A 16,057-nucleotide genomic window follows, 5' to 3' on the forward strand; every position below is an offset into this window, starting at 1 on the left:
AATAGGCTCAAGGATTTCCGAAGGCACCCTTCCGTCAGAATCCCAGGGGAGGACAAGGCATTGAAAGAAGCATGAGCCGATAACCTCTCGAACTGTTCGGGCTGCACACCAGTCATCCTTTGCAGAAAAATAGACATCTGGAGCAGACGCAAGGGGGCCCTTTGGCTCGATCTTGACCAAGACATTGGTGGCCACCTTCAGATCCACGCGCCCCTCAGAATCGCGAGGCATAACGAAATGACTCCGCCGTCGGATGGACGGAGTAGCCCCAGACACTCTCGATCCCTCCCCGGAGGCACCATTCCAGATACGAGAAAGGCTCCCTCCAGTTTCGGGCCTTCGCACCTATATACACAGATCGAATTCCAGTTAGCCTAAATCTTTCTCAAATTTTTCTCAAACATGGATAAAAAAAAATACACACACAATATGTTTAGCAACCAACTAGATCCCCATGATGTGCTCCCTTACAATCACGAAAATGCGGCCTGAGAGCTCCCTCGTCCCCAATCTTTCTCAAATTTCTTCTAATGTAGGAAGAAACTATACCGAAAAGAAAGTGTTTGAACATCCAATTCTATGGTCAATGCTTACAATTGTAGTTCCATGTATCCATGTTTGCCCCTTACTCGCCCCAACTACATGAACCCAATAAATAAATTTGCCTCTCAAATCGAACACTTAATGTTCCATGCCCCTCCTTCCTCTTACTCATCTGTCAGCCGCTGCGGCTCACAATACATAGCTTCTTCATACCTGATCATGCAAGACAAACACTCACATGCAGCTCTCTATAGGAAAGTGTAGGGCCAACAAAAACCTAATCAAAGATACCGCAGTTGCTGTTCAACTGATGTAAGTGCAGACGCGAACAATACACCAAAACAAACACTGCACGCACAAAATTACAGCCATCATCTCAAATTGATACGATACACCTATCAATCGAGAAAATTGCTTATCATGTGATTCATGAGAACCAGTCACAGCCCACAAGCGGCACTCGCATTTTCATGATCTTCCCAACAATACGCCTTATAGCTAATTTAGGGCAGGCCGCAATGGTAGCTTGGCAGGACAATAAAAATAACAAAGCTCAAATTACAGAGAAACACACAAGCACATCGGCCGTATCGATATACACCTGGATCAATCTTGTTATTGAGTTCAGCTGAATAGATTAGGAATGCAGGCTCCCGAGTCGGGATTCAGCTGTTCCTTCCAGATACGGCCTGTGACCCGCAGTTTCAACTCTTTCCTTTCTCCACATGAGAAGAAGAGAGCCATGTTGCGCGGAATTATTAGGCCGTCATGGCTGTCCCTAACCTTCCGGTGGCTGTCCCGGATGCTACGGGGAGTGCCCTCCCATATCATCTTCCTACCATTTGCCCCAACCTCAAGGCTATAGCTGTAGTTCCTTGCGTCATTTTCATCGCCCATAAAACGGAGGAAAGCCATGTACACTGGTGCCATTCCAAGCTGGAAGGCCTCAAAGTGCAAGCAGAAGTACTGTCCAAAACAATGAAAAACCTAGAGACAGAGAAGATAGTATTAGATTAATCACTTGATTCAAAAGCATGGATAAAGCATAACTTTCTTCTATCATGTAAGTAGAAAGAATGATGGGAGAACTTGATTTCTTAGGTGCATGCATTGAACAAGCTTTTTAACTCCACTATTTTTGACGAGAGATGATGGAAATCACTAAAGGTGGGATGAGTAAACATCTGCACTAACATAAATCTGATAAATCAAGAGATAAATAAAGCCTAGCAGTAAAATTGCATAATCAAGGAAACCAAAACCATAACATAAGTGGGTACTTACAGTTAACATCCAGGTTGCATTTTCGACCTCCCTTGGGTTGGACTTGACATAGCGATGATTAAATGTGCACCCAGAGTGCATGTCAACTTTATGATCATCTCTTAGATGCGCAACAAGAAAAGGAATATCCCCAACAATTGAGCATTCAGAGCCTGCATATGGGCAATTGTATGGCCTAAAATTGCACTGCGATTCATGCTTGAGTTTGCTGTAGTATGGGAAGACCTCTGGACAACCAAGAGAGTAGTATTTGCACAGCAGTTCAACTGATTCAGCTACTTTTTCTAATGCCAGACACCTGATGTCACCGAGCTCTTGCCGACAGGTTGGGCATCGGTTGTGCACCCGGGTTTTGCAGGTTGAACACAGAGTGTGACCATTTTGGCACTGTAAAATAGAAAAATATTAGCCGATTACAAAGTTGAATCATGACATACAAATGCTAAACCTAGAAAAATAAAAGTAAGTTACAATAAATAGGATGTATGGTTTCACTTACACAATTTCTATACTGGAACAAAGGCAAGAACGAAAAACAGTTTCATCAATAAACATATCATTCAATGTGCTAAGATAAAACAGGATTAAAGATACAATAACAGTAAAAAAAGGAGAAAAGTTGTACCAAATCAATGTGTCTGATGAGTGGTGATACCACACATATGAAACCCACAGCTTCATTTCTAAAAGCTTTCTGTACTATATTATGAACTTCTGACCACACAGCAAAATTTTATAGGTACTTAATTTTAACTTTTAACTGGTGTACAGAACAGATTGCTTGACTTGAGAATTCTGAAGGTTTCAAGCAAGCCAACTATCAGCAAAGCAAAGCACACCACATAAATTCAATGCTTTTACCCGGATATGCAACTAGACAACATTTTTTATATGTAGACTCTATCGTGTCACATCCTTAATACAATGAAATCCTTTGGGTCATCTGGCATGTCATCACTAAATTTTCAAATCCTCACATCGTCATGATACTCTAAGTGTTAGGAATAGCAACTTGTATTCAATAATAGCCCATGGGGACAATATATAGAGTGCATGAGGAGTACAGGATAAGGACTCCAGTACCCTAACCTATACGTAATGGATAAGGACTCTATATTCCTAACCTCTCCCCTCCCTCCCTCTCAAATGCAAGACGTATGCAATAGCGTTGTATTCGGAAGAGGTGACACTAAGTAATAAACTTAGACTAATACATTAAAAAATTGTCTCTTCAAAGCCGTCGTAGAGTGAAATCTTGTAATCCTGTCGAATCAAGCCGAAGAAATGCATAGCAAAGCACATGAGCAGAGTCGTGATGATGATAGTGAAGAATGTCCTTGGTTAAGAATCGTAACAAAGCGACGATGAGTAGCAAGACACAAAATAGGTTGTCACTAAAACTACAGAAAGACCAAGATAACACAAGAACGCCTTAGATCAAGAATTGCGAACAAAGCAATGGCAAGTAGCGAGACAACATATGAAGTTGTAACTAAAGCTATGGAAAGATCTAGATAGCTAAGTTGCATCAATAATGACTGGAAAGAAATCGACTAAGTGACGAAAGAATATTTGGACTCGCACGGCATAGACGAACTCAAAGTGAGACTAAAACTTGGGTAGACGCAACGGAATTGCAAAGATGCTAATACAAGACTAAGACACAAGCAGGCAGAAGCAACAAAGCAAAATCCTAGCACTACAACATGCCACCACACCTAAGAGGCAAATGAAGCTAGCAATAGTAGACACCGAGGGTATCACCATCACGCATAGAACCGTAGATCACAACCAGCAATGCGCCAAGCATGATGTAGTGTGCAGAGGAGGGAAGCACAAATTGAAACACGATGCTGAGGAAACCCGACAATGGGCTAACCCGATGCAGGGAAGATATGCAAGCAGTGACGGCCTCCAATGAGCTCCGCCGAGAAACACCTTGATCCATGAGTAGCCATGCGTACGGAGCGGAGCAGTGGAGCGGAGAGGTGGTCAGTGCGGGTAGGGGTGAGGCGTGGGACGCCGCGCACAACAGGGCCGACGGGCAACGGATCCGGTCGAGGCCAGAACAAGGCGGAGCCGGGGCGGCCCAACACGGGAGGTAGCCGACGAGGGAGTCATCATGGCGATGATGGCCTGAGCGCCAGATCTAGATGGATTAGAGGCGTGGGTGGCGCAACAGGATCCGTCGTTGAAGAAACTCAGCACCTAGTCCTGTCTAAACCCGCCTGGAGTAGCCGGCCTCCCGCTCCACCCGGTGGTCAGGGACGAACAATGAACTAGCCAGAGCTGCCGAATGCAGAGTCGAACTGGGAGGCGGTGACTCGGTGGAAAGGTGGCCTGACCCTAAAGCGGTCCTAACGAAACCACAGGAGGACACAGGCAGCTGACTCGACGTCTGCTTGGCCGAGGGCAGTGGGCGTAGCCAAGTCGAGGGCGGGCAGATCGGGAGATCAGCAGGGCCGAGCAGATCAGAGAAGGGGAATCGATGGCAGATAGAAGATCGATTAGGGGCAATCGATCTGAGAGTATGAGATGACATAGGAGAGCTGACGAGAAAGAGATCAGAAAGAATAGATCTAGATTTTGGGACGAGTTGCTGCGCCCCAGGGAAAACCTAGCTGTGCTACCTTGTAGGGAAGAGCAACTTATATTCAATAGTAGCCCATATAGGCAATAATATAGAGTACATGATGAGTACAGGATAATGACTCTAGTAATCTAACCTATACGTAATGGATAAGGACTCTATATTCCTAATACTGAGTATATTCAAATGCACAAAACATTCATAAACAGATCTCAGTAAAGGAGCTCAACAATAAAATTTGCACTAAATAAACAGATGCATGATCAGCAGCCAAACTACAGAAGGGAACATAATAAGGCAACAGAAAACTACAAATCAACATTTTCACTGATAAATTCTGACCTAACATAGCAATACTGGAGCACCATGGCTGAAATGTAGTCGAATTAGTGCCTCAGGAAAAACATAAAACATAATTGGCATCGTGGCGTCAAATGTAGTCGAATTAGTGCCTTAGGAAAAGTAAAAGCATGCATAAAACCTGAAACTGCAATACTTCAAGATTACTGTCTTAATGCACTCTTCGTGGTATGTGGAAGGAGTAAAGTAAATTATGTCAAGAATATTTGTTTACAAAATTTCCTATTTTGGAAAAAGATAAGATTTGATGAAAAAACTACAAGCTATCCATTAGAAGTACTGCAACATATAATTTTGTTACCTATAGAAACTCATAACAATAAATTGTGCCATATAGCAAAAGGCATAACAGTAAATAAAAGAACAATTGATAAAATTTAACTAAAAGGCCTTTTGCAGGTCCCAAACTTTACCCTCCACTTGTGCCTGGGCATGAAAGCATGAAAAGAGGACATCCTTCAGGATTAAATTTAGAAATGCAAACCTTTTGTTAGTAGATATAGATATAGAAGGGCACAGATGTTGAGATGAACAATTCTAAAGATCCCAGCATTTTGCAAACGTCTGCCTTAAGAACCAGCATCTTGCAAACATCTGCCTTAAGAACCATTCTTACTTCCCGTTGTTAGCTTCCACTACCAAGTATATAATACTATGAATGAGGCTATATCAATCCTAGTCATTGGTTAATGCTCTACCGCACATACCGATTACAGCACAAGCACAAATCAACAAAAAAGAGAAAGAGAGATAGGGTACCTAATTTGGTTCTCAAACGACACAACATCAACTAAACACGTTGCATTAACAAAAAGAAGGCAATACACGCAGGGGGCAAGTGCTGTGTCAGAGGACAGAGTCGTTCTACTAATGATGCCCCTTTGTCAGATTTTGCATCTACAGTTTTGTAAAAGCAGTGTTGATGGTGCACGGTTCGAGGGAACTAGGATAGTTTCATAGCAGTTTTTTGCTTATGCATGTCTGACCTGTTTAAGTCGTTTTCGGATGGGGTAGCATGTGCAGAGCTGATTCCCCTGAAAAAACTTACACTGATGTACTGTGATACAGAGGCAGAACCCGTATCTGGTTTCGTATCAATGAAACTAGGGAGAAAACCTCCTTTTATTCTAAATGAAAAAGAGAAGGTAATACATTTGTCTATCACAATAACAGTTATCACCTCAAAGGCAACATTGTGGAAATCCCGTAATCCATAAAACTCTATATCTAAGCTGCATTACACAGTAAGCTAAAAAGAATTGGTGGACTCGAGCATCACAAGAGCTCCGGGCCACGCACTTCTACTAGTTCAAGAAGCAAAGTCATTCCCCCAATTCAAATGTACCGATTACGCCATGCCGTTTGGCAGAAAGATTCTGCCGGATTAAGCGCCCATGTCCACCCGGAGCAAGATGCAAAACAGGCGCAACAAAGATCCTATATTGCGAGCACCAGATCACGCAACGATATCGGCCCCAAGACTAGGCCAAGATCCTGAAAAGAAGGCAAGGAATGAATCGGAGCAGCGCGGACCTGGTGGATGGGCGGATACATGGAGTTGGTGCAGACGGGGCACTCGAGCAGCTCGTGCACGCCTGTGGCCGGCGATATCAGCGGCCCGATTCCCGACCCGGAGCCCCCGCCGCGGTCGGAGACGACGACCACTTTCACGGCCGCCGCCGCACTACCAGCGGTGGACGACTTGAGGAACGGGCGAGGGAGCTGGGGCGTCACCGCTGGGGCGTCGTCGTCGTCGTCCATGCCGTCGGAGTAGGACACGCACTCGATGCTGTCCAGCTCCATGGCTCTCAGGCGCAGCAGATCGAGCCGAATCTTGCCGGGCCTCGGTCAAACCCCGGACTCGGCTAGCCCCCGGCGCCCTCGCTCCTTCTAGCCAGTTACCTCCCCTGCCTCGCGTGGGCTCGGGTTATCGGAGAAGCCGCACCTCGACAAGGATCTGCTGACGTCGCGCCGTTGCTGACGCGTGGGACCGGATCAAGGCCCCAAGAACTGATGGCGATGGCGATGGCGGGGAGGAAACGGGAGAGAAGACAGAGGCAGGATCCGTCCCCTCTGACGTGCCGAATCCCATCATTACATCGTATCAACCATATTTGCTTCATTTCATTCTCTTTTCGATTCTTTTTCTTATTCTTATTTTTTTATTTTCTCTTATCTCTAACAACTTCTTTTTAAGAGGAATCGTGAAGAAAAAAAAAATCCTATTTGAAAAAAAATAACCTTAAAAATCTCATCGTAAAGGGAAACTGTTGTAGTGCTGAAGGGAACGAAAATCTCTTCACGACAGAATTTTAGTCCCCGAAGAGAATTCGTTGGGGCCGGCCATAGCTTCCTCTGGTACTATGTAAATAATAGTTATAATATTTCTGCTACAGTATTTTATTCATAATGATCTGCTACAAATTAGTCTTTACTGTAGAATACTGTTTGCAGTCGATTGTGAGGGTTGCAGCTAGGAGTGGAAATGGATGGCAGGAAATCCGAATTATCTGATTCTGTATCCGTTAAAATACGAATATGGATATCCGTATCCGTATTCGTTTCTGAAATAGATACTAAAATGGATATATCCGAATTCGTTTTCGAGATTCGGATTCAAATGTGGATATCCGAATTCGAGATATATCTGATTCGTATCCGTATCCACCAACCAGGGAACCAAATTTTGCTAAAGTTTTAGAAATTTCAGATATGAACGAAATTCCAACCCAATCAAATTGGAACAAATTTCAATCAAATTTGATCAAATTTCAGTTAAATTTGATCAAAAATTTAAATTTCCAACAAGAATTTTGAACAAAATTTCTAAAATTATGGCCCAATCAAATTAGAACAAATTTCAGTCGAATTTTATCAAATTTTAGTCAAATTTTTTCAAAAATTTAAATTTTCGACCTGAATTTCGAAGATCGAATAGATATCCGAATGCGGATTCGTATTCGAACTATCCGATTCATATTCTATTCAGGGATATCCGGATCCGTATTCGCATTCGGATTAAAATATAGTAAATCGTACTATCCGAATTCGATTTCATGCGTATTCGATTCATTTTCATCCCTAGTTACAGCGGCGGTGGTGAGCGCAATTGATTGTGCTATTCTTTGGTAGGGTACATGTGTTTTTGATGCGTTTTTTATTACGTACAGAGGGCAGAGGTGATAGTACAGTACATGTTCAAATTTCCCTCTCTGGATCGGTAGGGTTTGAGCCTCAGCCAGACTGGTCACGTCACCCTCTTTATTCGTCCGTTCGGCCTGGATTGTGCGTCCTTGGTACTCTGGTTGCTAGTGTTCCCTGCTCTGTGTATTGCTTGCATTAAGATTCTTGCAGGCTGGTGATGACGGACTGGAGATGCAGCTTGCTAACTTTGGAACAGCTAAGGTCATCCATCACCATGAAATCCTTTCTGTGGAGCCTTCTATTACAAGGTGATCTGCGCAATAGTTCTGCCTTTTATATTTTCTCTTTGTTGGTGTTTGCAATGGTTAATTTATTATATTGCTCGGGTTTGTTGATAAGTGCATATTGAGTGTGTGGCACATTCTTAAGTTGTGCACTGCAAAATATTTCGAGTTTTGTTTGAGGTAAAGTAAACAAAAAATCTATGGTGGATTGTTCAACTGGCAAGAGCCATGTATTTCTCTGCAAACAAGCATCAATCCTCCTCTTGTGAGCATTTTGTCTAGCTTCATGTGGTTAAGTGGTTCGCCCCTCCTTTATAGCAGCCTTATAACAGACCAAGAAAAGTAGCATGCTAAGCCTGCTAGGATTTTAAGGAGCAATTCATCTATTTTTGTACAGATAATAACTAATAAGTAGGTTTTGGATCTCTGTAACTTTTGGAAGGAAAAGGATAAACTGCTATTGGTTTTTCATTTTGCAGACTTATTTCAATCGTGTGGCTTCTATTTCTTTTTTTTTTCCCAACAAACTGATTTCAATCGTTTGCTTATGTGTGGTGAGCTATTGAATCGTTCCTTGAAAAAAAAAATGACCTAATTCTCAAGTATCGATGTTTAGTGTTATTTTTCAAATTAGAGTCAGTGTTATGTTTATTTCCTTTGTGGAATTTTAGTTCAGTTATATAATTTTTTCCTGTTCGGCTTAACAGTGTCCCTGCTCCACAATTGTTGTTCTTCTCTTTGCATGTTCCTAGATTCAGAGCAGCATGGTAAAGAATAAAAAAAAATGTATTGCATTTGGATCCTTTTGGAGATAGCTTGATACAAAAGGTAAAGGTTGGAGTGCTGAACTACTAAGACCATATTTCCTGTTCCTGCCTATATCCAAATATTCAACACTCTCATTGATTGTTATCTGATTTTTCATAAGTGCACATACCTATAATACCCCACTAGTCATAATTTCTTAAACATTTGCTATTAGTTTTTGAAAGAAAATAGTATGGGTCCTTAGGCACTGCTGTCTGTGAGTGTTTCACATTCCTACCATGAATGAAAATCCTCCGTCTTCTGCATTTTACTTTGGAATAGGCCAGTGTGGGTGAAGGAATTATTTCATTTTGTCTTGTGATCCAAATGATTTAAATTAATTGGTTTTGAGTTGAGTGGTTAATTTGGTTAGTATTACAGAAAATGATATCACTTATGGAATCTTACATGATACATACATACATATATATATATACATAGTAGCACTATTCTACATCTAGGGTGTGGAATAGTTATTCTACACCGGCCTGCCTGCGTCCGTCGTGCCTTGAGATGTACGAGATGTCGTTTAGAGGGGGGATGAATTTGCGATTCTTGCAATTTAAAAACTTGACAGCGGATAACTAGATCCGGATACTCCGGGTTAATCTGGAGACTCCGGGTTATACAGAACTCGGATACTCCGGCCTTATCCGGATTATACAAGAAAACGAAACTAAAGAACTGTTGAGAAAATCTAAATGATTCTAAAGGTTACCACAGGTTCTAGAGGAGGTCTAAGTACCTTATCACCAACACCCTGCAGTCACAAGCACACTAACAAGTAGATCGAAAAATCCCCAAATATTAATTGAAGCAAGTTAATGTGCAACAAAATGAAATATACAAGAATTTATTCCCGAAGTTTGGCCACTTCACAAAGAGGTGCCTACGTCTTCGTTGAGGAGCTCACAAAGAGCCAGATCTTTTCCAACCCTTTCCGGTCCCAAGCGACCACAAAAATCAAGCGAGGGTTCTTACTCAAATCAACGAGAGTAACACAAACTTTTCGAGCCACTCCACAAATTTGGGTGCTCTCCGAGTGACTCCTTGCCGTCTAGGAGCTCACAACTCCAAGAGAAAAGAATGCGAATCAAAAGCTCGTTGATGACCTCAAGTGCTCAAAAGTGGAATTTTTGCTTTCTAGCACTCAAACTCACTTCCCAAACCCTAATCTCCAGACCTTGCACAAATTTGAGCTCTAGAGGAGTTGGGAGGGCTATTGAATGGCTTTGAGAGTATGTGTCCGCGAGTTGGTTCAACAGCACCCCAACAAAGGGGGTGAGGGGTATATATAGCTCACTTCAAAAAACTAGTAGTTATAGTCTATTTTGAACTGACCCGGAGTATCCGAGTTCACCCGAAGACTTCGGTGTAACATCCTAATTTTCAGAATTTACAACTTTTTATAATTTTCCAAGATTATTGAATAGCTTCACCAGTAGAATAGGTTAGAACTTATTTTTTTAATTAATCAATCAATATAGGTTATTATTTTATGTGCATTGCATATTGAGTTTTGCTAGGTGCCAGGTAAATGCATTAGAGTTCTTTTTCTTTTTGGCATTTTGAGTGAAAATTTTTTTGAAAAGGTTTTTACAAAACTCAGTAGTGAATAAGTTAAGGATCTTAATGGTTGGAATTCAAAATCTTTGAATTCATCATCTATCCAATCATTGATTATACCTAATCCTTCTCTAGTTCAATTCAAATCTTATCTAAATCTTTGTTTAAAGCCAATCTCTCCTCTTTCTCAAATTCTACCTAAATTCAAATTCAAATTCCTTATCTACTCCTATTCTTGTTCAACCTCATTTTTCGTTTCTCTTAAATTCACTCCAAGCTCAATTCAAATTCAAACCATATTCAAATTTCTCTGCAAAAGTTTCTTTTCTAAATCCTAGATATACTCAAAGTGTCTTTAGGCTCAATCTTGCTCAAGTCCAAACCCTTAGCCAAGTCTTCTAGATGGCCCAACAAAGGATCCATGAAATCTGTAAATTTTCACGGAGTTCTGGACAGCCTCATCTTCTTATGAAGTTTCGGAGTTCAAAACAGCCTCAAATGCAAATCTTGAAAATATCAAAGTTGTAGGTGTCGTCGAGACCTTCGATTTGAACCTATGGAAGTCCCCTTTTGGATAATGGACCTAGAAGTTATGTCCCTTGAAATCAGTGCTGCGCAGATAAGTCCAAGTTCAAATAGTTTATCTATGGCGCATTTTTGAAAATCAAGATTACGTTTTCAGAAGTTAGAATGACTACTAAAGTTGTAGATCTTTTCGATTAATACAATTTAGAATCAAGAAACGTAAATTTGGAGTCCAGACGACATAGATATCATCCTCAGAATAGAGAGCTATGAAAAAGAAAATCGTAACCGACTCGAACTCGAATCCGATTCGTGTACGACTTGGACTCCACCTCAACCAGACAGCCCTTAGCCTAGTCAGCGGAGTCTAGTCTGCCCTACATTTCTTGAATCTTGCACAATAATATTGTCAAGCCTGACATAATAATTGTGCAATAAACTTTTTTCCCATAGGAAGATAACTCCAGTAAACTGTTCTCTCTTTATCTTAACTCCGATTTCAAATAGTTTATCTATCTCTCAAAAACTGTTCTCTCTTTATCTTAACTCCGATTTAGACGATTCTTGCATCTAAATGTTTCTAAAATCTTCCCTATCTAACTATAGTATTTTTAAAGTATTTTGATGATGTTTGGTATGTTGTTCTTAGTGTTTTCCTTTGTGTTGTTTGTCGAAAGTTCTCGCGATTAGTCGATAATGTTCCGGAGCAGTTCGAGGGACTTCAAGACCAAGATTTTGACAACACTGAGCAGCATTGAGAAAAAGACAAGTGTCCTTGATCATATTGAACCTATGTTTTTAAACTATTTTGTTTTACAAATTGCATGCAGTGTGTGTCAATATGATGGGTAGTCACCAATGTTAGGGTTTTTTTCTAGATTTTCCCTTATCATCCCTTGGAACTAAGATGGTTTATAGTTAGATATCTTTGGTGGGTAAATTGCTTAGCCATGCTTTTGGGATATTGGGAATTGTCATAATCTTGACTAATGAACATATGCAATATTGGTGGTTAATTTGTTAATTGTCTAGCAACATGGAACCTTAAGCCTTGAGCAAAGTGGTTTTGATGTTTGTCATGGTTATGATATTGGTTTAGTGTTTGCTCAAGTAACCTAAGTAAGAACCGGTTCATGGAGTGACAACCTAAGAAATATCGTACCAACCACGAGACCAGGTATTGGACAGGCCTAGCCTATTAATTAGTGGATTTCAGTTTTTGTGCGTGCCAAACGGAAGAGTGGATGTGTGGGGACGGCAAAGGCCAAAACCATTTAGTTAGTGCATACGGCAAAGGGCGCTTTTGGTGTGGAGCCTAAGGGCATACGGCTCCATATTCTTTTGTTGTATAGGTTTTTCTTCCGCTGCTTAGCTGTTGTTGTTCCTCTTTTGTTGTAAATTGTGGAAGCAGTTGCATGTTTAATAGTGGTAATCCAGTTTAATTATTTGCTCTCTATTAAACTGTGTTGTGATATTTGAGTTGGAAGGCATGTGTTCCGATCCTGGGCACAAAACACGTGCCGGGACTACCGGAATGGTATTCTGGTTAATCGTCGAGGTTGTGATTATGAATAATGATCCTCCTGATGATTAATTAGAATACTATTTGGACGGTTCCTCATATTTGGATAATGGACCTAGGAGTTATGACCCCCGAAATTAGTGCTACGCAGATAAGTCCGAGTTCAAATAGTTTATCTGTGGCGCATTTTTGGAAATCAAGATGACGTTTTCAGAAGTTCCAATGACTACCAAAGTTGTAGATCTTTCGAGTACTACAATTTAGAATCAAGAAGCATCTAATTTGGAGTCTGGACGATGGAGATATCATCCTCGGAATAGAGAGCTGCGAAAAAGGAAATCGTAACCGACTCGAACTCGAATCTGATTCGTGTTCGGCTTGGACTCAACCTCAACCAGCCGTCCCTAGCCCTATAAATATGAGTTGCACACCTTCTCCTACCCCTATTCCATGCCATAAACCCTAGAAGTCGCTGCTGCCCTATCCGTGTGCCGCCGTTCATGGGAGCTGCCGCTGCCGCTGTCCGTGATGCGCTACCTCGTCGTCTTCTCCGCAAATCCTCCTTCTTTGACCACCAGAGAAAGGTGAGGAGCCCTTCTTCTCCTCCCTTACTACTGTTTTAGCATCATACTAAGTCTCTAGCCAAGCCCTAGTCCCGGCCAAAGCCCGATCTACACTGCCACGGTCGTTGCCGTCACGGACAGCCGCGCTGTAGCTCATTAGCATCGATGTTCCCGATCGAACAGTGGTCAAATCACTAAGCCCTTTCATCGGTGCATGTCCCACGATGTTTCACATGCCCTCACCCACCAGGTCAGCCAGTAGAGTAGTAAAACTACCGTAATCAAGGTCAACATACTCGCTGTCAACATACCGGATTTGCATTCGTGTTCCCCATCAATCCGAAAGCTATATGGATGCACCAACTGCGTCACAGCGTGTCCCATCAAGTCTTCTACATGACCTTAGGAGCTCATCCCTGTTTGTGCAGTGACACAACCAGGACACTATTGTCAACCACAGCATGTCACAGTCATCACCCGTCTCATCTCCGCTGATCGTTCTTCCTCTCAGTGGATGATCTACCCAAAACTATGCTGTAGCATTTTGTTCCCAGGATATATGAACATCTTTGTTCAAGCGGTTTTTCAAATTTCATAGCCAATCTCTGGGAACGCGAGCGTCTTCATTCCTGCATCTGTTCATGGTCACCACCAAACCTAGCAGCAGTCATCACTGTTTTGCCGCTACCTTGGATGACCCCTTCCAAAACCAACCATACCACTGAGTTAGTCTTTCCGCGTTCTACGCTATGCTTCCTGCGTTTCACTGAAACACCATTGAAGCCTGACATCGATGTTTGTGGCCACGCGCTCGATCGCTATCCCGCTGAAACCCAAACCACCACCGCTACATAGAGTAACCCGTAGTATCCTTAACCTAGAAGCACAACCCCAACTATTTGATCGTGGGTGGTCGATACTAGATCTCAGTGTATCCCTTCTTTAATCCAAAATGATACTTACATAGCATGCCAAGTCAACACCACATCTTTCTCCTTAGCCTAGTCAGGGAAGTTTGATCTGCCCTACACTTCTTGAATCTTGCGCAATAATGATGTTAAGCCTGACACAATGATTGTGTAATAAACTTTTTTCCCATAGGAATATAACTCCAGTAAACTAGTCTTTCCTTTCAGTCCAATCCATCTCTCAAAAGTTGTTCTTTTTTCATCTTAACTCCGATTTAGACAATTCTTGCATCTAAATGTTTCTAAAATCTTCCCTATCCAACCATAGTATTTTTAAAGTGTTTTGATGATGTTTGGTATGATGTTCTTAGTATTTTCCTTTATGTTGTTTATCAGTAGTTCTCGCGATTAGTCGATAATGTTCCGGAGCAGTTCGAGGGACTTCAAGACTAAGATTTCGACAACACTGAGCAGCATTGGGAAAAAGGCAAGTGTCCTTGATCATATTGAACCTATGTTTTTAAACTGTTTTGTTTTACAATTTGCATGCAGTGTGTGTCAATATGATGGGTAGTCACCTATGTCAGGGTTTTCCCTAGATTTTCCCTTATCATCCCTTGGAACCAAGATGGTTTATGGTTAGATATCTTTGGTGGGTAAATTGCATAGCCATGCTTTTGGGATATTGGGAAGTGTCATAATCTTGACTAATGAACATATGCAATATTGGTGGTTAATTTGTTAATAGTCTAGCAACATGGAACCTTAGGCCTTGAGCAAAGTGGTTTTGATGGTTGTCATGGTTATGATGTTGGTTTAGTGTTTACTCAAGTAACCTAAGTAAGGACCAGTTCGTGGAGCGACAACCCAAGAAATATCGTACGAACCACGAGACCTGGTAAGTCATAGGCCTAACCTATTAATTAGTGGATTCCAGTTTTTGTGCGTGCCAAACGGAAGAGTGGATGTGTGGGGACGGCAAAGGCCAAAACCATTTAGTTAGTGGTATAAGATGTGTAGTGGAAGGGAGGGGTGAAAACTTCCTGGAGCTACAAGGCGCAAAAGGGGCTTCTCGGTGGTGTGAATGCCACTTTGACGGCGGTGAAGCCTAGCGGGCATGCACATGCTGGATGAAACTTTATAACGACTTTGAAGTGACTTTCCCGATGACACACCACTGGTGTGTGTTAAGTGTCTAGCTAACACGGCAACAAGGAAATCACGACTTGTGAGGAAAGCTGGACAACCTCTGCAGAGTATAAAAATTGTTATAACAGCTGTGCTCATGGTTAGGGGAGAATTGGATTCTCACATGATTAGTGGGTTGTGATTATGGGTTGTGGTTATGAGTTTGGTTCTAGTTTTGGTTATAGTACAGGGAGTACTAGACTGTTATGGTATGCAAGGTGTGGAGCCTTGTATGCTAGGTGTTGCATTGTATGGGTTACATTCAGTTAATAATTGTTTAATGCTTTTTGAGTCCAAATATGTCTTCATTACTCGCATTTACGTAAATATATCATGTGTTAGCCTATTGTTGATATAAGCTTGCATATCATTATTTTTTCCACACTTGCTGAGCGCATCATGTGCTCACACTTGCTATTTTCCCTATGCCATGGGACATGTGTGCTGCTGCTTAGTGAGTGAAGGTGTTGAAGTCTATCAAGACGAGGTTGTGATGTTCTAGGCACGTGTCTCCCGGTCGGTTGCCTGCAAAGTTGTTGGGCACCAGTGCTTCTGTTCCGCTGCAGATATCTTTATAGAAGACAATATATGTCAATTGTTGTAGGAGTTTAACGTTTATTCTATAAAAGTATTGCTTTTGTTACTTCACCTGTGACGTCCTTATGTGTGTTGAACATCCTGGGCACATATAATCCACATCCTCGGCCTCCCGAAGCCCGCCCTCCCAAAGCCCGGCCTCTTGAAGCCCGCCCCCCCCCCCCCGAAACCTCGGT

The 16,057-nt window shown here is 41.9% G+C and overlaps 1 protein-coding gene across 1 annotated transcript; it reads right to left on the minus strand.

The window, feature by feature from the left end:
- Window positions 1–919: 919 nt before the first annotated feature.
- On the minus strand, window positions 920–6,835 carry LOC133918813 (E3 ubiquitin-protein ligase SINAT5-like). Its single transcript, XM_062362883.1, has 3 exons — window positions 6,311–6,835; window positions 1,828–2,214; window positions 920–1,530 (listed from the first exon to the last, which is right to left on the minus strand). Exons 1-3 carry the CDS (start codon window positions 6,578–6,580, stop codon window positions 1,168–1,170), a joined length of 1,020 nt encoding a protein of 339 aa, XP_062218867.1. The 5' UTR covers window positions 6,581–6,835; the 3' UTR covers window positions 920–1,167.
- Between the last annotated feature and the right edge of the window lie 9,222 nt (window positions 6,836–16,057).

The sequence above is a fragment of the Phragmites australis genome, chromosome 5, assembly GCF_958298935.1.
Source record: "Phragmites australis chromosome 5, lpPhrAust1.1, whole genome shotgun sequence".
NCBI lineage: Eukaryota > Viridiplantae > Streptophyta > Magnoliopsida > Poales > Poaceae > Phragmites > Phragmites australis.